Source organism: Podarcis bocagei (assembly GCF_964188305.1).
Source record: "Podarcis bocagei genome assembly, chromosome: 2".
Lineage (NCBI taxonomy): Eukaryota > Metazoa > Chordata > Lepidosauria > Squamata > Lacertidae > Podarcis > Podarcis bocagei.
The window spans coordinates 90,085,086-90,107,601 of record NC_138126.1 but is presented as its reverse complement, the minus strand read 5'-3'; the positions used below and the strand labels follow the sequence as shown (position 1 = coordinate 90,107,601).

General features: G+C 42.3%; 3 protein-coding genes across 8 annotated transcripts; all 3 read left to right on the top strand.

Moving 5' to 3' along the window:
- Window positions 1–12: 12 nt before the first annotated feature.
- On the top strand, window positions 13–7,982 carry LOC308579975 (C-type lectin domain family 2 member L-like). Of its 2 annotated transcripts, XM_081181072.1 has the most exons (7): window positions 13–728; window positions 1,283–1,399; window positions 2,012–2,137; window positions 4,896–4,973; window positions 5,074–5,219; window positions 5,372–5,481; window positions 6,167–7,982. In XM_081181072.1, exons 1-7 carry the CDS (start codon window positions 611–613, stop codon window positions 6,333–6,335), a joined length of 864 nt encoding a protein of 287 aa, XP_081037198.1. In that variant the 5' UTR covers window positions 13–610; the 3' UTR covers window positions 6,336–7,982. The 2 variants fall into 2 exon arrangements, with proteins under 2 accessions (XP_081037198.1, XP_081037199.1); XM_081181073.1 differs by lacking the exon at window positions 4,896–4,973 and having other exon boundaries at window positions 15–728.
- Window positions 7,983–12,218: 4,236 nt separating this feature from the next.
- LOC308582559 (olfactory receptor 10X1-like) lies at window positions 12,219–14,638 on the top strand. 3 transcript variants are annotated; one of them, XM_081185783.1, is made up of 2 exons: window positions 12,219–12,261; window positions 13,310–14,638. In XM_081185783.1, exon 2 carries the CDS (start codon window positions 13,326–13,328, stop codon window positions 14,265–14,267), a length of 942 nt encoding a protein of 313 aa, XP_081041909.1. In that variant the 5' UTR covers window positions 12,219–12,261; window positions 13,310–13,325; the 3' UTR covers window positions 14,268–14,638. The 3 variants fall into 3 exon arrangements, with proteins under 3 accessions (XP_081041909.1, XP_081041908.1, XP_081041907.1); XM_081185782.1 differs by lacking the exon at window positions 12,219–12,261 and adding an exon at window positions 12,635–12,688; XM_081185781.1 differs by lacking the exon at window positions 12,219–12,261 and adding an exon at window positions 12,643–12,797.
- Window positions 14,639–17,072: 2,434 nt separating this feature from the next.
- On the top strand, window positions 17,073–22,456 carry LOC308582558 (olfactory receptor 10X1-like). 3 transcript variants are annotated; one of them, XM_081185779.1, is made up of 2 exons: window positions 17,073–17,454; window positions 21,333–22,456. In XM_081185779.1, coding segments are annotated over exons 1-2 (960 nt in total). In that variant the 5' UTR covers window positions 17,073–17,452; the 3' UTR covers window positions 22,291–22,456. The 3 variants fall into 3 exon arrangements, with proteins under 3 accessions (XP_081041905.1, XP_081041904.1, XP_081041906.1); XM_081185778.1 differs by lacking the exon at window positions 17,073–17,454 and adding an exon at window positions 19,356–19,745; XM_081185780.1 differs by lacking the exon at window positions 17,073–17,454 and adding an exon at window positions 19,653–20,182.
- The last annotated feature ends 60 nt before the right edge of the window (window positions 22,457–22,516 follow it).

The window sequence follows — 22,516 nt, the reverse complement described above, 5'->3', positions numbered from 1 at the left end:
CATTGTTGAACAAATGAGTGACAAAATGGAGCCCTGTGGGACACTGTGGATAATTTCTCAATGTAAATCAATAAGATAAAAAACAAATACTTAAAAATAACAACAGCAAGGAAAAGAATACAGATGAAATTACTTTTCCGGAAAAATGCTGTGCACAGATGGAGTGTGCGTCTTGCTAGTGTTAGGGCAAATGAAAATTTTGGCAGATACCTGGGTGATCAACCTTCTTTCAGACACCTCCAGACATTTCTTATGATAATTTGAACCTTTGTTTTGCGGTCCCTTTCTTTTCTCAAATAACATGAAGCCTGATCACTTGCTCTTTCGTTAAGAGCCCACTCATAGTTGTCTGAACCTTTTGTAACGAATCAGCTTCAGTCTCTTTCACAGTTCAGCCATAATTAGCTAGGACCATCCCATCCTGCTTTGCTACATTCAGCCATGACAGTTGCACTCCCCTTCCTGAGCATTAGGAGTGGGGCAAGCGCCTGACATTTCTGTGGTTTGTTAGACAGAAAGGAAACTGATAGTGATAGACAGCAAGCACAAGCATCCGGTTACTGAGCTTAGCTGCTCTGAGAGGCATTCGAGGAGAAGAATCAAACCCATCATGGATGACGGCTATCAGAATGAAGACTATTGGAATGAAGATTACCAGAATGACATTCTTTCAGACAAATTTTCTCAGAATGCTGAAGTTTCCTCAGAGTCAGAACCTGGAAGTGCAGGTAAGTCAGGGTGGCAGTGGAAGGAAGCAGGAAGGGAGGAGAACGGGAAATTCTCAAAAGGCTGTTCTAGTTCTGCTGCTGTTGTGTCCACATCACATATAAAACACACAATTCCCTATGTGAGTGATCTAACAAGGTTATCATTCCTAACTGTAATTCTCCTCTATACTCATTACTCCTCTATACTTTAGTAATTCTCCTCTATACTCTATACTCATTAGGACTAGATCATGCTGCCACAGTTATCCAGTTTTGGGAGGCTGTTTAGTAAGATTGCAATAAACAGTCACAGTTGCTGCAGCAGTTGCAGCATGGTCACATTAACATGTTAGCCTCTTACTTGCTATCAGGACAAGCATTCTTAATATTTACATTTGCTAATAAGCTTCTTTTGCCCCAGTTTTGGCTCTTTGAATGATATATTATTCCACAATGAGTGACAAAGCTGGACATGCCCACTTCCAGTGGGTAGCAAGACCATGAAATCTGGAAAGTCACAACGGAGAGCCAAGTAGGTAATCTCTTTAAAAAAACAACACCTTTTCTGTCTCTAGAATCAGTGGTTTTGGACCAGCAGGGATATGAGAATGCTGCACAGGAATATGAGTACATCGGGTTTTCTGGCGTTCGGCTGAGAAGGCTACCAGAGAAGGGAGAGGAAAGAGAACCAGGTGAAAAGAGTTAACATACTTCCACAAATGGCACAAATAAATGTTTTTAGTCTCTCTATTGTACTGCAGTCTGAAGAGGAGCACAAATAATATCCCCCTTCCTCATTAGACTTTACAAAGCCTTTGTTGCCCAATTCAGACACCAGTTACACTGTTCATCTACTTCCCTGTCGCGCTTTGGGCTCTGATGTATTGGAGGACCACATGAACATTGTTGTTGTTCTCATTCCTTCCGTTTCCAAAATTCAGAGGAGCCTCATGTAGCTAAAATGGCACCGTCCACACACAAGAGGGAGGTATCAGAAGCTTTGGGGAAACCTCAAGGTTTTCCAGAAGGACAAAAAATATTTTGAAACCCAGAATGAGCATGCTCAGTAGGCATGGAACACTTGCTGTATTTTGGCAGGGGGGAAGAGGGAACCTGGATGGAAGGGAGACTAGCCAATCCCTCTTCCCTGTGAATCCTGGGAATTGTAGCTCTCTGAAGAGAACCCTTAACAAATCAAAGAGGCCATGATTCTCTGAGGGAAGCCTTCTTTATTCTCAATAGTCCTGCTCCTGAAATCCTGTGGTCCTCCTTGAGCTTCCAGGTTTATTCTTCTTTATTTGCAGCACTGTTTACATCTGAGGACGGCAAGTGGGGACCCTTTGGCAGGAAACCCTTCATGATCTTCTCAGTTCTGTTGCTCTGCTCCTTGATCATAACAACAGCTACTCTCATAATGGCATGTCTTAGATGTAAGTTCAGATCTGAAGAAGGTAAAATCTTCTGGATATTACTTCTGTGTAGTTCCACCTGCCCCACCCCACCCCCAGAAGTACATAGTGCTGAAGGAGGAAGTAGAGAGAGCGACACTCTGTCCCATTTCCTCTTTCAGCTCTATGTATTCAGCTGTATGTATTCCTCTTTCAGTTTATATGTATTGTTGCACACCACTCCAATCTCCGAGAAGTGCCTGGATTCCAGGGGTTTCAGATGTTTCCTTCTGGAAATGAGGCACAGCAGAGACTGTGGTGTCTTTATGATATATTTACCCATATATGCAACCTAAGCCTATGATGGAGGGGTTCACAGTATCAACACCCCCAAAAGTTCTTGCTTCTCCCATAGTTGCAGCCTTGGATTGAAGCAGAAATCAACTATGGCCCACTCTCTGCCTTTCCAGCCTGCAGCTTTTTCTCCAGCTTCTAGTTCACATCGCAGCAAACTCTGCCCTCAAACTCAGGCTTTGCCCTTCTATCTATCTGAGAGCTGAAGGAGGAGCCCTCCCATTTGCCATTGGACACAGAACCCTCTTTCCTTTATTCTCTTAATGGCCCATCACCTTTCTTTTGTTATCTGAATGGCCCCTCACCCAGGCAGTTAGCCTGACTTGATTAAATTCTAACATTTGCTGGATCCAGTGAATAAAGAGGTCTGGCAATACATTCATCTTTATAGCAGCAATTTGACCCAACAAGGAAAGCTTCAATTTTGACCAAATTTCTAAATCTTTTTTGATTTCTAACCAACATTTTTCATAGTTATCTTTAAATAGGTTCAGATTTTTAGCCGTCATATTAACCCCTAGATATTTCACCTTTTTAACCACATTTAAATCTGTCTCTTTCTGAAACCTTTCTTTTTCCAAAGTTGTCAAGTTTTTTTTCCAAAAGCTTAGTTTTCTGCTTATTTAGTTTAAATCCCGCCACCCGACCAAATTCTTGAATCAGTTCTAACACCCTTTTCGTACTAGATTCTGGCTCCTGTAATGTCAAGACCAGGTCATCTGCGAAAGCTTTAAGTTTATACTGTTTGGCTCCGACCTGGATTCCTTCAACCAACCGGTCCCCTCTGATCATGTTCAAGAGCACCTCCAGGACCGAAATAAATAGCAATGGGGAAATAGGGCAACCTTGTCGTGTTCCTTTCTCAATCTTAAACTCTTCTGTCACCACATTATTAACTATCAATTTTGCCTTTTGTTCTGAATAAATTGCGTCTATACCATTTTCAAACCCCCGTCCCACTCCCATCCCTTTAAGGTTTTTCTTCATAAAATTCCATGAGATATTGTCAAAGGCCTTCTCCGCATCAATAAAGATCAATACTGCTTTTGTATTAGTGTTCGTTTGCAAAAGTTCCAAAATGTCAATAATGTTCCTTGTATTATCAGACAAATGCCTACTAGGGAGAAAGCCTGCCTGATCTTTATGAATCACTTCATTTAACACTCTTTTTAGTCTATTTGCTAAAATATCTGCAAAAATTTTGTAATCCACATTTAAAAGAGAGATGGGACGGTAGTTCTTAAGTTGTTTCTTTTCAGTTTCTGATTTGGGTATCAATGTGATGAAAGCTTCTTTCCATGATTCCGGTGCCTTCTTCCCCTCCATAATCTCATTGCAAACCTCCTTCAATGGTTGCATCAGATGATCTTTCAAAGTCTTATAATATTTGGAGGTAAGCCCATCCGGCCCTGGAGATTTGCCCAATAGCATATTCTGGATGGCACCTTCAATCTCTTGTTGTGTTATTTTATAGTTCAATATTGTCCTATTTTCTTGAGATAATTTTGGTAATCCGTTGTTTCTTAAAAATTGGTCTATCTCAGTCTCTTTTTGCGGCCCTTGAGTATAGAGTTGTTTAAAGTATCTCTGGAAGCATTTTCTGATCTCCACAGGGTTCTGAATATTTCTCCCTTCAATCTCTAGGTTGGTGACCGTGTTCAGTTTTTGTCTCTTTTTCAACTGCCATGCTAGCAGTTTCCCACATTTATTTGCCGATTCAAAAGTCCTTTGTTTCATTTGCTTAATTTTCCACTCAACTTCCTGATTTATCAGTTTAGAATATTGTGCTTGATAAAGTTTAATTTCTCTCAGAATCTCCTGTGACTTTGGTTTCGATCTTAACTTTTTCTCGCCTTCCTTTATTTTCTCCAAAATCTTGTCCTTTTTCTCATTCTGCGCTCTTTTCTTTATCGTATGCTGTTGTATCAGAAACCCCCTCATAACCGCTTTACTTGCATCCCAGATTACTCTTTTTTCCACTGTAGTATTCAAGTTTATTTCAAAGTAATCACTCAAAGTCTTTTGGGCCTTCTTGACAATCTCCTGATCTCTTAGCAAGGTCTCATTCATCTTCCATCTGAAGGAGCCGGTTGGAGTTAATCTCATTTCCATCTGGGAAAGGAGGAGCAGTTTGAGAGACTAGGGGGAGGAAAATGGAGTCCCTGTGAGGAGGCAGGGTGAGAACAAAGACAGAGATCAAGAGGGACACACAGAGAGGAGGGGATGGAATGCTGGAGCAAGAGAGATGAGAAGTTTCTCTCTCTCTCTCTCTCTCTCTCTCACACACACACACACACACACACACACACACACAAACTGGTAAAAGAGATCCTCTTGGAATTACATGTTTTTTTCACATATCTCCCCAGCACACACAGCCAAAGTCAAATCACAGATCACATCTTTCTCCGTTAACTGAACCCAGATTTTTATGGTTCGCCCTTAGGTGATGATATTTCACACACACACCATCTGGATAAGGCAAAGGGACTGGTTTTGAAATGTGTGTTTATTGGCAATTATGGTAGTGTATGACTCCAGGCACAATAACATCCTTTGACCAGCAAAACATCTAAGATATATTCATGCTGGGTAGCATTAATCAACATTTCCATATATTGCAGGCTTTCCAAAGTGTGCAGATGACTGGTATAAGTTTCAGGAGAAATGCTACTACTATTCCACAGAAAAAATGCAACAGAATACAGCTAGAAGTTTCTGCCAAGCCCTAGGTGCAGATCTAATAGTGATTGACAGTGAAAATGAACAGGTAATTCTATCTAAGGAATAAATAAAATATCATTGAGTGTGTTACTTTCACTAATATATTCATTTCTGTGAACACTTGCCTAATATGTGCAATTTTGCAAATATTATATGGCTAGAGAACTGCAAATTCATGTTATTTTCATTTTCTATGAGGACTTTCTGAAAGATGAACTGCCGATAAGCGAGAACACTTGGATTGGACTGACTTACATAGAGGCTGAAAGAAAGTGGATGTGGCAAGACTTCAAAAATCATTCCTACACGTGAGTATCATTATTGAGTTGAAAATTCTCTACCATATCATAGCACTGATTTGCAATGACTCCTTGTCCACCCCTGTTTACTATGTGCATTAGCTACAGTTAGATCTGCTCCCTAGTGCTTATAGTGCACTAGCAACGTCTCCCCCCTCCAAACTTGACAGCTAAAGCTGAACCATTTTCCTCCTCTAAGTACCTCTCCTCTTAGAATATGGTAGCAGATCTTCCCAAACTCTCCAAAGGTCAGATTCATGTACTTTTCCATACAGCAGTCAGAAAACACAGGTTGTAAACCTGGGCTTTGTTTCAGTGGAGAAAGTTTCTAAATTATTGGTATAGGAACACAAGAATGGCTTGTAGGATCAATCAGCTCAGACCTCTTTACACACTGAGTTTCTCAGATAAACTGGAGGGGAACAGCAATGGGCTTGATTCCCTCCTTACCAAAGTGAGGGAGAATGACCTAGCTAAGCCTGACAGGGCAGCTTTCTCTCTGTCTGTGGCATTAACCCATTCATGCATTAATTAGACTTAAGCATGTTGGTTATATGAGACTAGTTATCCCACACAAAAAAGTTGAGGCCAGCATCTGCTTACCACCCCTGCTCCCAAGTTCATGATCCTGCCCCATATACTGGATTCCCCTGATAGCATGCAATTCAGACAAATTTGTGTTTCTCATTTTCAGAAACTGGGATGGAAGGACAGAACCAATCAGTTCCCGATGCTGTGTGATTTTGGACCCCAAGTATGAATTAAAATGGAAGAACACCGAGTGCCTAAGACGCTTGGGCTTCATTTGTGAAAAGAGCAGGCACATTGCCTGTGCCCTGCAGTCCCCATTCTTACCTCATTGAAACTTGGCTAATTTGTGTGCGTGTACAAGCAGTATTGATTCATAGGAGTGTTTTTTTAAAGGTTGCAAGAACTTTCAGGGTTAGAACAATGTCTTTCTGGTCCTCTAGACTGTGAGTCAAAAGCCAGTCAGGAAATAAGCCTGGCTGAATGTACGTGGTGTCATGGGGAGGAACGAAGCACATGGGTTTCCCTCAGCATCTCCCTCTCCATGCCTCTGCCCTGGTTTTTGGAGCCAGCAGTGACCAGTTTGATGCCACCAGCAAGGCTCTCCCTGCTATCTGTCTCCAAGATCTGTATTCCGAAGTATACCTCCCCTAAACACGGCTGTCCAATTTAATGGTTATGCCTGGTCAAACTGGGCCTGTGCACAGGTATTTCTTTACATTTTATTATCATTAAAGGAATACCCAGGAAGGGTGCGAGAGCCAAATCCTATCAGCATATTCCACAATAGGCAAAACAGACATCCTTCTGTGATGAATGCAGATTCCTGCAAAAGACCCCCGTTGGATCTGTCACTGGTAAAGAAAAGCCAGTCTAGGAAATCTTCTTGCCTGCTCTCCTCCCTCCCTCCCTCCTATCCTATGCTCGCCGCTTTCAGCAGAGGGTGGCTTTCTGAATAAGCCATGATGTCACCTAAGCATTTTGCAAATATTAAAAACCTCGGAGAAGGTTCAAAAAGGCTTCCCCCCTCCTTGAGCTTTGAAATGGAAAAGATTCCGTCCAGTTTCAGGTAGCTTAAATAATGTTGTCGGCTCCTCTGGAGGCAGCTAGCGGAGGGAAGAATCAGCTCCATTTCCCTTCACTCTGAATTTATGTTTACATATTGTAGCTTTCAGTTCCTGTCCATATTCATTCAATACAAATCTGCTGTTGTGTAAAACATCTGTATTAAAAACATTTTAAGCAAGCAACTGTAGCAGGAACCCCCCCCCCCAATCATTCAGTTTCTACAAACTTCACACACACTCACACACTACATACACTACGCTTCTGTTATAAATTCATAGAAAATCAACCATACATCGGATGTGCACTGTTCCACTTTTATTTTACTCCATGAAGGAAAGACTACAAAATGGGGAAGGTTTGATACAGGCCACCATAATCCCTTGAGCATACCAGCACATCCACAGGAGCCCTGCCCAGTTGCTATGCCAACCCTGATGGTCTCAGACAGAAGACCATCAACAACACAATGGACTGCATACACGAGTGGATTCAACATGGACTATAACAAAAGAACAGTGATTGGATTCCCCCTCAGGGGGCAGGAAACTAAAACTACCTTTTGTCTTCTGAAAATGACTCATGGGGAGGGGGAGAAGGGAACCAGCCAGGTGACAGGACACTCAAGTTACCACCACCACCCCTCCCTCAACCTCTCCTTTCTGTGATGTAGGCATGATGTTTCTGGGGGTGGGCTTGACCTACAGGATGGGAATTTCAAAAGTTTTTATAAGGCCTTACACACCATTTTTCTGTGTCTTTACTCTCTCCTGCAAGTGAGGGGAGCACCCTGTTGCAACAGTTCAATAAAGGCCAAGCCTACAGGCTGCTGATTTGCTCCAATTTACTCTGGTTGGTGTCTTTACTTTTTGTCCAAGGGAGCCCTCGGATTTTTCCGGTAACACAATTAAAAGACTGATTTAAGACCTGCAAATGTGCTTACATTCCCATGTCTCCTAAGTCCCAATTCCGGTATTAGTATTACTACTACTAGTAATACTAGTAGTAATACTAATACTAATAATACTAATTACCCCTAAACATATTGTGAATCTAAGTTTGACCTCATTAAGAGCAGTATTTCAATATGAGCAGGAAAATGAGAGTACCCCTAAACATTTTTTTTAGAAAAAAGCACTAGTAAAATGTAGTCATTTAAAACACATGGCTTGTCCTTCTACAGTTAATGTGTATGTATTTTTCAGACGTTTGGGCGTGCCTGACAGTATCAGGCCATCTAGTCTAGCATCCTGTTTTGAACTGAAGCCTATTTTATCCGTCTCCAGCATCTATAATAGATAAACTATCTCTCAACATTTAGTTTCCATTTACCGGTAGCTGTCATGGCTTGCAACTGTTGGTAGAATTGTCCTCCATTAACTACATGTTGGAGCAGATGACTATGTATTAGTTTGCAATCAGGCCATGGTACTTCATTCTGTTTCACAACACTTCATTACCTATTAATTTTTGCATTTTACGTGACAGAACATAAAAGCCACTTCAGGAAATTTAGTGGAACTTAATGCAAGTTTAGTGTTCATTTCCATGTTGTCTCTTGAAAAAATTCATTGCAACCCCATTTACTCAGAAAATTGCAGGAGTTTTGCACTGCAATTTCACGTGATGACATTTGGGGCTGTATCCTGGCATATAGTCCTTTCCCACTACGTATCATGGCTGTGGAGTTTCTGTGATTGATCTGTGGCTACATTCACAACAGGGCTAATGTTCTGAAAGCCAATCCTTGACTTGTTAACCATGTAACCATTGGACAGAGCAATCATCCACATGGTTCTCTCCCAAATCATGGGGAAAAGTTCATAAATTCAGTTAGGGAAGTTTGAGTGCATAATAATGCTATTAACTGAGTGCCAAATCAACATCTGCTGATGACCTAGGAAGTTAAGTTTCTGGAGACATTTCTAATGGGTCGTCTTCTCCTTTGGTGATCACTCATAGCTGAATAAGATGTCTTCCATGAACATGGTCTTAACAGTGAGTCCATAAGTGACTTCGGAGGCCAATTCTGCATCCACATGTCCTTCCACAGTGGGGACATAGGTTTCCAGGCAGGAGTTGATCACGGTGAGGGTTTCCCAAACATGCCTTCCTCTTAGCTTGTTTCTCCCTTTCATCCAGAGATTGTGCTTCTTCAGAGTCCATGACACCTTTGGTAAAGGTTGTTCCTAATTGGCACATTCACAGACCAGTGTTTCCCAGTTATCAGTGCTTACACACCTTTTTTTTTTGCCTTGAGAGCGTCTTTAAACCTCTTTTATCGTCCACCAGTATTTCGCTTTCCATTCTTAAGTTGGGAATAGAGTAGGCATCCAAACAACATGACCCGTCCAACAAAGTTGATGTTGAAGAATCATTGCTTTGACACTGGTGATCTTTGCTTCTTCCAGTACACTGGCATTAGTTCGCCTGTCTTCCCAAGTAATGTGTAAAATGTTTTGGAGACACCATTGATGGAATCATTTACAATTTGAAGATGATGTTTATAAGTGGTCCATGTTTCACAAGCGTACAGTAAAGTTGGTAGTATCATAGCTTTGTAAACAAGCAATTTGGTTTCCCTGTGAATGTCATGGTCCGCAAACACTATGCACTTCAATTGGGAGAAAGCTGCGCTCACAGAGTTCAGGCGATGCTGGATTTCCTTGTGGAAAGATAACTGCCCAGGAAGGAAAAGTGATTGACATTTTCCAACATTACACCATTAAGTTGGATTTGTGGTGCTGCAGAGGGGTTGTTTTGTGCTTGTTGGTGCAGCACTTTGGTTTTTTGGATATAGAGCAATAGGCCAAGCATTCCATAAGATTCTGTGAATATATTTAGGATACCGTATTTTTTGCACCATAACACTCACTTTTTTCCTCCTAGAAAGTAAGGGGAAATGTCTGTACGTGTTATGGAGGGAATGCCTACGGGTGGCGGGAGGGATCTGCTGCAGTCGTGAGCAGAGGAGCCATGGTTCCCCTTCCTTCCCTCCTCCGTGGCTCGCTTTGAAACAGCAAAGTGGGAGAAGAGCCGCTGAGTGGGGAGGAGAGAGGGACAGATAGCCTGCTTCTTTAAAGGAGCAAAGCGGGAGAGGAGAGGAGCCGCTTACACAAGTGTAAGCAGCTCCTGTCCGGTTGGTTCCTTTAAAGCAAGCAGGCTCTCTGTCCCTCTCTCCTCCCCACTCAGCTCGCTACATAGCAGCAAAGTTTTTCAGCTCGCTAAGCCAGGGATGAGCGGGGAGGAGGGAGAAAAGCAGAGCCTGCTTGCTTTAAAGGAGCAAAGTGGGAGAGGAGAGGAGCCTTCTCCCCTTATACCCCTCTTCTGCATTATTAGCAGCATCCTTCTCCCCCCCCCCGCATGCTCCTTGTCCCTTGAGTGCTTTTCCTTCCCTCCCCACTTAAAACGTGGTTACAAAGATTGGATTTTTGCATTGGGCTACTCCAAACTCACTGTCAGATCACATGTCTGTGGCCACAGCATGAACCACAAAAATCATACATCCACTGTTTCGTTTAGAATATTTTTTTTTTTGTTTTGTTTTCCTCCTCTAAAAACTACGTGTGTGTTATGGTCGGGTGCGTGTTATAGAGCGAAAAATACAGTTTGGAGGTCATCCTCTGAGTGTGCACACACTACTTTGTCATCAGCATACTGAAGCTCCATGACAGAAGGTATGGTAACCTTACGCTTTGCTTTCAGCCTACTCAGATTAAAGAGCTTTCCATCTGTTCAATATATGATTTCTACTCTGGTGGGGAGTTTCCCTTCAACAATGTTGATTAAGATAATAGAGTTGGGGTGATAACACATCCCTGTTTAATGCCTGATCCCACTGTTAATGGTTCATTTTGAGACCCATTGTTATCTAATGGGTAATTCCCCTGCCATTTAAAGGTGCTCATTCCATCCAGTAATTATTATCGGATATACTATGTTTGCTAATTGAGTGCTTGTGGTACTCACCTGAGTATCTGGTGCTCACCCTTTGGTGCAGCTGTTGCATGATGCAAGGTTCTGTCTAAGGATCAGCTTCTGGGTAAGAACTCTTGAGTGCTTCCTATTCTCTTCCACCACTTTCAGTAACTACTAGCTAGACAAATCTCCTGTGAGTACCTGAGGCATGAGGCAGTTCATGGAAGTTAGAGAAGGCGTGAAACCTAGAATAGTTCTCCATTATCCCTACAAAAGTAACCTAATCCTAGGCCTGAAAGTGGCCACCAGTACATCCTATGGCACTCACAAAAGGTTTCATTAAATATCCACTCAAATCTACAATGCCTTAGAGACTATTTGGTCTTCTTGCTCGGTTACTGTTTTCAGCCTCTCGTACGATGTGCATGCCCTCTTAAATGTTTCCATGTTTCATTGGATGCCATGATGGGCACTTACCGTCCTAACTATTGTGAAAAGAAAAGAGGTTCACGGGCTTTCTATGGGAGCGAGTGCAGCAGTGGCTGATGAAGGTGTCTTTCTCCCCCACCGGTAAGGTGGTTGATGTATGCCTGCACCATTTTGCAGCCCTGTCTCTTTCTGCTCTTCTGGATGGGGCAGCCAATTTGTGTGATGCCACTCCGCATGGGAGCCATTTTGTGTGTAGCAACCACTGCATTTCCATTTGCCCCCAAAGGTCGCTGACATTTGATTTATCATTGTGTTGGCCTCCTAATTCACAGGACCATCAAAAGCGTGGGGTGTGCAGGAAAGGGTTTGGAAAGGACACATACATTGATCAGAATTGTGTGGTTTTTGAAACTCAAAAACATTGGCACTTTGAGTTTCTGAAACTTGAATTTAATCTTGTTTTTCTGGAGTAAATAACAAATGATGAAATATCTGATAAGCTTTCCTTTCGTAAACATCTCCTGAGCCAAATTAGTGTAATTTCCCTACAGGCCTCGCTCCCTGAGTATCTCTGGGATCTTGACGCTGAATCCCCACAACCTATGAACAAGGTTAAATTCCCCCTCTTTCTTTCTCTCTCTCTTTTTGGAATGGCATGTTAAACATTTTGCATGGTTAGGGGATGACATGCTCTCCACCCATTCCTTTGCAACAGGACCACAGATTTCAGTGGAAATTGTGGCAAGACATTTTGGTCCTTACTTGAGTTTACTCCATTTTTTCCCCTGAGGCCAGTTGTAGTTTCCTCCTTCTCGTTTTCTTTTTGCAGCTCCAGATCAGAAACGGAAGGTAAGCCGCCTGTTATTGGGATCATTCTGACAATCAGAAAGTGTGCTTTGTTTGAGAACTCATTTAAGCCATTGGCTTAGTTTTCAAACAATGTTTCAGGGAACTCCAACATTCTGTAGGGTTCCTCAATGAGAACAACAGAGATGGCAACCAAGCATCCTTGAACTTTTCACTTGTTTCCATCACTACTGATCTTCTCTCACATTCTGGAGTGCCAAAGCATTATTGCATGACCTCTAATGGTGCTGAATTACCTGGGAAACTAGCTGTTGACCAGCTCAGGTATATGGCAATGTCCTTAAAAATATATATCATTTTTTGCCTTCTTGATCCACACAGTTGGAAAGTATATAAATTTCAACCACTGCAGTTAGTGGAAGTGATCTGGGAATGGAGAAGAATGCCTCAGGCGATGAACTTAATAGAGGTATGGTGCAGGAGAGGTAAGGGGCAGTGTCACTCTCCCCAGCACACCTTAGACTACTGCAGTTAGATCTCACCACCGCTCACTTCTGCCCACTTTGAGTGATAGTCAAGTAAGTATTACTCAGAGTAGACCCACTGAAATTAATAAACATAACCTAAGTTAGGTGCTCTGAATAAAACTTAGTTAAATACCATCCTTTATATAGTAAAAGTGTGGACCCGTAAATGATAGGTGCTCCTTGAATCAAAAATGCAGTTGACCACTTAGCCACTAAACTAATTGCTTCACAATAAAATCCAAAGCGCAATTGCAGCTAGTTTTTCCATGTATTTTTTACGGAGAGCCAGTTTTGTGCAAATAGGAAGAGAAAACTAAAAATGCTTTGATCCTGGCAAAGAAATTAAGCCTGCAGAAAGAAGCATCATTTAAATCCTTGGAGTCAGACAAGATGCTAGGTAGATCTGTCTTTGAGTCCTTTTCTTTGAGCCAGTCGGTTGCTTTATTATTATTATTGTTGTTGTTATTGTTATTATTATTTAATTTAACAATGTGAAAGATCTATGCTGCTCATTGTCCATAAGACTGAGCCTTGTGTTTGGTAACTGTGATCTTCTTTCCAAGGTGCTGGTGCAACACAATGAAGAAGAATCACACACAAGTGACAGAATTTATCCTGCTTGGGTTCTCTGTACCTCCAGAGGTACAGATTGCGTTTTTCATCCTGTTCCTGCTCATGTACCTCCTAACCGTGATAGGAAATCTGCTGATAATGTCCGTTGTTTATTCTGATCGGAGCCTCCATGTTCCCATGTACATCTTCATCTTTGCTTTGTCTTGCTCTGAAACCTGTTACAGTTTAGTCATTGTCCCCAAAATGCTGGTTGATTTGTTAGCAAAAGTCAGAACAATCTCTTTTGCAGCGTGTGGTGCACAAATGTTTCTTTTCCTTGGAGTGGGTTCAGCAAACTGTCTCATTCTTCAATGTATGGGCTATGATCGGTACCTAGCAATATGCCACCCCTTGCGCTATCCTCTTCTTATGAACACACGGGTAATTGTCTGGCTCATAGCCATTTCCTGGATTTTGGGATTCCTCATATCTCTAAGTGAGGCTGCTCAGATCCTTAGGTTGCCTTTTTGTGGCCCCAATGCCATCCGGCACTTCTTTTGTCACATGAGGGCAGTGGTTAGGTTAGCCTGCACTGTCGACAATACGACTGAAGTGGCAATCTCTACAATCACCATGCTGGTTCTGGCCAGCAGCCTTCTGTTCATCATGTTGACTTACATCTTAATTCTCTCCACCATCCTGCGCATCCCCTCCACGGAGAGCCGCCAGAAAGCTTTCTCCACCTGTGCCGCCCACGTCATTGTGGTAAGTGTGCACTATACATTTGCCTCCATCATTTATTTCAAATCGAGCTCAGCTGACACATCAGAGGATGACACGCTATTGTCTATACCTTACACCATAATTACTCCGTTTCTCAGTCCCATTATCTTTACTTTGAGAAACAAGGAAATCAAGGTTGCGTTAAGGAAGGTAATCACTAAAAAGGTACTTTCCCAAAAGATATGAATACAATAAATGCAAACAAATTCCATTTAAACCAAATTGTATTTGTGGTTGTTTCAGTGTATTGCTAGGTTGTGTTCAAATGTCTTCATGTTAGAGGATAGCCCAAACGGTATGAGTCCTGGGTCTTTCATATTTGACCCTGGGTGCCCTGCCTAATCCTCTTCTTCGCTTATTGGGTGGCTGGTGGCCTTGCAAATTGAAGTACTCACACTCACACACCATCTTAAATTTCCCAGAGGAATCTATCCATATAAATCATCATATGCAAATTTTATAAAAGTTTCTATGATGGCCATGTGGTCTGAGTCTGTCCATTGTTCTCTATCGCAGACACTTTGTTCTTAAGTCATAAATTGTCATATAAGAAGAAAACAAAAACAATGTATTCTCAAAAGAGCTGAAATTATTGGAAAATATTTACAATAACAAGTCACAAAGAAGCGCTGAGGACAACATCCTGCTATTTATTGGCTAATGAACATCTGCAGAGGATTCAAACCCCATGATCTTAATGCAGACCAGATGAAGTACACTTGAATTTCCTGATAAGTGTTCATTCAGCAAGTTCATGATGAAGTTTTCCTCCTCTGGTTCATGAATAGCTACCTTGAGGTCTGTGTTGGGGTGTCCTGGAAGTCTGCTGGTTTCAGAGTATGGCCCTTTCTGATGTGATTCATTTTTCCTTTGGGGCAAAGTCACACCTGTGTAGAATGGAGGAGGGCACGGCTTTGTGGGCTCCATGTTTGTGTCTCTGTTGTGTGGCCTGTTGTTGCTGCAATAATAGATGGCTGTGTGTTTTGGAGTACCCTTCTGGAAGGATTCTCATGAGTGGGCGCGTGCGCGCGCGCGCGCGCACACACACACACACACACACACACACACACACACACACACACACACCAGATCCAGAGCAATAAACTGATCTAGAGCATTTGTTCATAGCATTCTGTAACTGATTGAGGATGTACACCAATACTCTTCACATGCTCACCTCCTTCTCCACCCACCGAGAAAAGCCCTTTGCCCCTGCAGTGCCATTTCTGATGCTTTTCTTTCAGGTGCTGCTTTTGATTTAGTATTTGCATGCTGCTCTCCCAACAACAAAGCTGAACAGCGAAGTAGACGAGACCATATTTCCATCCATAGAGCCAGTGCTAAAGAACATAGTCAAGGAAAAAAACAAACCGTTCAATGAACAGTTAATGCAGTTCAATACAAACTCTAAATAAATAAATAACCAACCAACCAACCAACCAACCAGAAATACCTGCTGAGATAGGAAGGGGGCTTTTTCCTTATCCAGTGCAACAGCACAACCCTAGACAGCAGCTTCTTTTATAATTTCTGCCGCAAACTAAGGCAAGCCAGCTGGTCTCACTGAGCTCTGGACACAACACAAGCAATCCCTTGCAAACTTTGCTGCCACTACTATGACCAGTGAAATTACCGAGGTTGGAGTCCAAGCCCACCTCCCCACCCCAACAATGTTGTAGCATGTGGCTGGGAGACCAGGGGCGCTAAGCATTTTTGGCCTCTCAAAAAATGTTTGGGGGGTCACACACCCCCATGTTCCCTACAATCAGGGGGTAGAGGTGGCCGAGCATGGAGCCGAGTGCAGCTTGAGTGACTAGCTCCTGCTGCTGCCGCCCTGGAAGGCTGTTGAGGGAAAGAGAGGAGAAGCTGCCAGCCATTGCATTCAGCTCCACCCCCTTGCTCCTCCTGAAATGTCACCCAGCCTGCATTTTCACCCAGCTCCCTCAATATTTGGCACATGTTGGCGCCTCTGTGGGGGACAGCAGCAGTTGTGAGGGTTGTTAAGAGGATCCTCACTACCCTCTCAAAGTTATGGTTCCCTGGGAAAGAGGGACAGAATGTTAAACCATTCTAAGAATTGGAGCTCTGTGTAGCTCTCAGCACCCTTAACAACCTGCAATGCTCATGAGCCTTTAGAGGGAAGCCATGACAGTTAAAAGTGCCATGATGCTATCTTAAATGTATAGTGCAGATGGGACCCATGTTAGGAGAGGGCCTTACTGCAAGACCACAGGAACTCTCAGATTCTGGCCTTTAATCAAAGTAATGGGGTCAAGGAGGATGAGTCCTCTCTTTCTGAAGTCTTGTGATGAGCTACTGAATTCCATAACAAGGCATCGTGTGACACGGTCCCGGGGGTTGGAGGGGGAGGCGAGAAACAGAGGGAGTGATGTGAATTCTGACAGAATGCTTTCTTTTGGCCACTTACTAAAAACCCAGATGTGCTGCTACCCCAACACAGATAGAAACAGTAATGCACATGGCAGTTTTCAGCTCAAAACTGCCCATTTAACGTGGTTAGCCAGCTGTGCTTTTGAAACATCATGAGAGATCTGAGATAAATCGACTGAAAAGCAACACTCACGTGTAAGAGGCATTTGTGCCATCCACCCACTTCCATGCCATTTCTGTTGTCATGTATCTTAAGCCAATCCACTGTGAGGTCTTCTTTTTCATATTATAAACAAGGAAATTCTAGAAAAAGATAGAGAATTGATGGATTTTCTCCTCACCCGCTCCTCAGTGTTCCCAGCAGTGGACCTGAGGACTGCACCCCACATGTCTCTGTACAAATGTGAGTAAATCATATGCACATGTTCACATAGCTAAGAAGTAGAGCACACACTTAGCATGCTGAGGGGTGGACGAACTTCTGCCTTCCTGTTTTTCTTGTCCTTTCAGGCCTCACATTGACAACTTAAAACATAGCTAAGTTGTTCTTTTTCACAATTGAAACTGAAGATGGTTTGGATGGGGGGGTGGATACATTGACACATGGTGCTTCATAAGAAACAACAGGATAGATATGAATTTTTTCTACCATCATGTGCTCACTGCTTCCCAAACCAGTAGCAGGAGCACACTGGATGCAGAGTAAATAGTGAGCTCCTGCTCTTTTGGATGTGACGGCCATTTTGTGTGATGCCACTCCACACGGGAGCCATTTTGTGTGTAGCATTTCCATTTGCCCCAAAAGGTTGCTGACATCGGGTTTACTATTGTGCTGGCCTCCTAATTCACAGGACCATCAAACGCATGGAGCGTGTGGGAAAGGGCTTGGAAAGGTCACAAACACTGATTTAAAAAAGTGCCTCAAAAGAGAAGAATGCAACAACATGATTTATCCTGATTCCTTGGGCTAGCTGCCATCAATGTAACTTTCTACTATAGTATACTGAACTCTGTTCTTTTGCTAGTAGAGGGAGGTTTTTTCCTGAACAGTGAAAGATACATTATTGAGGGCTAGACAAGGGTAGTAATATGATTCAGCAGAAGTCAGTGCTTTATAACATCAATCAATAACTTGTTAATCACTACATCAGGGTGCCAACACGAACAAAATATTGGGGGGCTCAGGTAAGCCCCACCCCACATAATCATTCACAACACACACACCATTTGAATGGCTATGCCCATCAACATTGATGGGGCCCTTGCCACCTCAAAAATGGGACGTCACCCTACTGAAAAAACTAAGCAATAAATTACAGTTGCTGAGGGAACGGAAACAAAAGGATAGCTTCACGATGGTTTGGCTTAGTTTTATTATTACGTTTGCAAGTCTTCTAGATAATAATCCCTCAAAAAGCAGTGTATAGCTCTATATGGCTAGAGTGATCCTACAGGCCTTGGGATTCCATTTCTACCCCCTTTCCCCCCACATTCACATTCACACAAGCACATCCTTTTCTCCATTATCTAATAAAGGAAACACTTAGTTCATTAATAATCATCCCTGCCCCAGACTCACTTGAATCTCTAAGTTTTTTACTAAATGACTGCCACTCAAATAAAGCTGACCTCTTATCATCAATAAATGTTGTCTTATTTTCTATTTATAGATTTTCTATGTTTTTTCTTTTCTTTTTTGTCAACATTTGGTGCTTAATAGGTATAATATTATGCTTTCTCAATCAGAAAAGTTTCTTTTTTTATTTTCCAGATTAAGGGTATATAAATGTTCTACATTGTTAAGGGGCTGAATTGTTAAAATTAAATAAAAATTGTTATTATTTTTAGTTTAAAAACAAAAGTATCTAAAGAGCTGTCATATAGAAGATGAAGCAAGCTTGAAGTGAGCCAGTGTGGTGTAGTGGTTAAGAGCGGTAGTCTCGTAATCTGGTGAACCGGGTTCGGGTCTTCGCTCCTCCACATGCAGCTGCTGGGTGACCTTGGGCCAGTCACACTTCTCTGAAGTCTCTCAGCCCCACTCACCTCACAGAGCATTTGTTGTGGGGGAGGAAGGGAAAGGAGAATGTTACCCACTTTGAGTCTCCTTAAAGGGAGTGAAAGGCGGGATATCAAATCCAAACTACTACTCTTCTTCTTCTTCTTCTTCTTCTTCTTCTTCTTCTTCTTCTTCTTCTTCTTCTTCTTCTTCTTCTGTTTTCTCCTGCTCCGGAGGGTAGGACCCAACCCAAGGGATTCAAGTTACAAGAAAGGAGATTCTGACTAAACACCAAGAAGGATGTTCTGAACATAAGAGCTGTTCAACAATGGAATGGACTCCTTTGGAAGTGGAATGAAAATATTCCTTGGAGGTTTTTAAGCAGAGGTTGGATGGCCATCTGTCATAGATGTTCTAGTCGAGACTTTTGCACTGCAGGAATTTGGATGACCCTCAAGGTCTCTTCCAACTGTACAATTCTATGATTCTGTAAAAACAACACCTCAGACAACCGTTTATGTGGTCTACAAAAGAATCTCAACTAAATTTTATAGATATTTAAAGAGTGTAGCCATATTAGTCTCTTGCAGCAAAAACAGCCCAAGACTCTTTTGGTGCATTTCGCAAAGTGGGCTTGAGTCAGCAGCAGTTCTGGACCATTTTTATTCTTGAAAGGTTAGTCCTTAAGAAGGATTCAAGAAGTGAACCAAGCATGGCTCAATGGACAGACAGGATCCAAAAACATAGAGTGCTTTTTCATATCTCAGCTATGCATGTAAGAAATAGCTGTGCGTGTAGATAAAGAAATATGACTAATTAGAAATATGACTAATTAGTATTTTTTTAAACTAAAAAACATTGGCCCGTTGAGTTTCTGAAACTTGAACTTAATTTTGTTTTTCTGGAGTAAATAACAAATGATGAAATATCTGATATGCTTTCCTTTATTAAACATCTCCTGAGCCAAATTAGTGTAATTTCCCCACAGGCCTCGCTCCACGAATGTCTCTGGGATCTTGACACTGAATCCCCACAACCTGCAAACAGGGTTAAGCTACCTTTCTCTTTTACTTTTTGGAATGCAATGTTAAACTTATTGCATAGTTAGGGGATGACATGCTCTCCACCCATTCCTTTGCAACAGGACCACAGATTTCAGTGGAAATTGTGGCAAGACGTTTTGGTCCTTACTTGAGTTTACTCTCTTTTTTCCCTGAGACCAGTTGTAGTTTCCTCCTTCTCTTTTTCTTTTTGCAGCTCCAGATCAGAAATGGAAGGTAAGCCTCCTGTTATTGGGATCATTCTGACAATCAGAAAGTGTGCTTTGTTTGAGAACTCATTTAAGCCATTGGCTTAGTTTTCAAACAATGTTTCAGGGAACTCCAACATTCTGTAGGGTTCCTCAATGAGAACAACAGAGATGGCAACCAAGCATCCTTGAACTTTTCACTTGTTTCCATCACTACTGATCTTCTCTCACATTCTGGAGTGCCAAAGCATTATTGCATGACCTCTAATGGTGCTGAATTACCTGGGAAACTAGCTGTTGACCAGCTCAGGTATATGGCAATGTCCTTAAAAATATATATCATTTTTTGCCTTCTTGATCCACACAGCGGTGTGCAGTTGGAAAGTATATAAATTTCAACCACTGCAGTTAGTGGAAGTGATCTGGGAATGGAGAAGAATGCCTCAGGCGATGAACTTAATAGAGGTATGGTGCAGGAGAGGAAAGGGGCAGTGTCACTCTCCTCAACAAACCTTAGACTACTGCAGTTAGATTTTACCAACCCTCTGTCCAGGTTGGGTGGTATTCAACTAAGTAAGCCTCTGCCCACTTTGAGTGATATTCAAGTAAGTATTACCCATTGAAATTAAGAAACAACCTAAGTTAGGTGCTCTGAATAGAACTTAGTTAAATACCATCTGCAATTGCAGCTAGTTTTTCCATGCATTTTTATGGAGAGCCAGTTTTGTGCAAATAGGCAGAGAAAACTAAAAATGCTTTGATCCTGGCAAAGAAATTAAGCTTGCAGAAAGAAGCATCATTTAAATCCTTGGAGTCAGACAAGATGCTAGGTAGATCTGTCTTTGAATCCTTTTCTTTGAGCCAGTCGGTTATTGTTTTTATTATTATTATTATTATTAATTGAATTTATATACCGCCCTATATCTGGAGGTCTCAGGGCAGTTGACAGGTGTAGACAATCATAAGACAGATGAACCAATTGTAAAATGGATGAAGTCAAAACTTTTGAAGGTTGAGCCCTGTGGTACATATTTTGCTGGTAAAAAAGGCAAAGAGGTTATAATTGGTTTATTAAACTTTGTAATTATTAAACTATAATATATCAGATGGTTAAGAAGGGATTCTGACGCAATCTAGGTGCACTCATAGGTAAAGGCAAAGGGACCCCTGACCATTAGGTCCAGTCGTGACTGACTCTGGGGTTGCGGCGCTCATCTCGCTTTATTGGCCAAGGGAGCCGGTGTACAGCTTCTGGGTCATGTGGCCAGCATGAATAAGCCATTTCTGGTGAACCAGAGCAGCGCACGGAAACACCGTTTACCTTCCCGCCAGAGGGGTACCTATTTATCTACTTGCACTTTGACGTGCTTTCGAACTGCTAGGTTGGCAGGAGCAGGGACTGTGCAACGGGAGCTCACCCCATTGCAGGGATTTGAACCACTGACCTTCTGATCGGCAAGTCCTAGGCTCTGTGGTTTAACCCACAGTGCCACCCGCATCCCGGTACGCTCATAGTGATCTTTTAATAACTAGTAACAATGTGAAAGATCCATGCTGCTCATTGTCCATAAGACTGAGCCTTGTGTTTGGTAACTGTGATCTTCTTCTTTCTAAGGTGCTGGTACAACACAATGAAGAAGAATCACACACAAGTGACAGAATTTATCCTACTTGGGTTCTCTGTGCCTCCAGAGCTACAGATTGCATTCTTCATCCTGTTCCTGCTCATGTACATCCTAACTCTGATAGGAAATCTGCTGATAATGTCCGTTGTTTATTCTGATCGGAGCCTCCATATTCCCATGTACATCTTCCTTTTTGCTTTGTCTTGCTCTGAAACCTGTTACAGTTTAGTCATTGTCCCCAAAATGCTGGTTGATTTGCTAGCAAAAGTCAGAACAATCTCTTTTGCAGGGTGTGCTGCACAAATGTTTCTTTTCCTTGGACTGGGTGCAACAAACTGTCTCATTCTTACATGTATGGGCTATGATCGGTACCTAGCAATATGCCACCCATTGCGCTATCCTGTCCTTATGAATATGCAGGTAATTCTTTGGTTCATAGTCATTTCCTGGATTGTGGGATTCCTCATATCTCTAAGTGAGGCTGTTCAGATCCTTAGGTTGCCCTTTTGTGGCCCCAATGCCATCCGGCACTTCTTTTGTCACATGAGGGCAGTGGTTAGGTTAGCCTGCACTGCCGACAATACAACTGAAGTGTCTATCTCTACTATTGGCATGCTGGGTTTGGCTGGCAGCCTTCTGTTCATCATGTTGACCTACATCTTAATTTTCTCCACCATCCTGCGCATTCCCTCCACGGAGGGCCGCCAGAAAGCTTTCTCCACTTGTGCCGCCCACATCATTGTGGTAAGCGTGCAATATACATTTGCCTCCATCATTTATTTCAAATCGAGCTCAGCTGACACATCAGAGGATGACACGCTATTGTCTATACCTTACACCATAATTACTCCGTTTCTCAGTCCCATTATCTTTACTTTGAGAAACAAGGAAATCAAGGTTGCGGTAAGGAAGGTAATCACTAAAAAGGTACTTTCCCAAAAGATATGAATACAATAAATGCAAACAAATTCCATTTAAACCAAATTGTATTTGTGGTTGTTTCAGTGTATCGCTAGGTTGTGTAGCAAATGTCTTCATATTAGAGGATAGCCCAAAGGGTATGAGTCCTGGGTCTTTCATATTTGACCCTCGGTGCCCTGCCTAATCCTCTTCTTGGCTTATAGAGGCCTTGCAAATTGAAGTACTCACACTCACACACCATCTTAAATTTCCC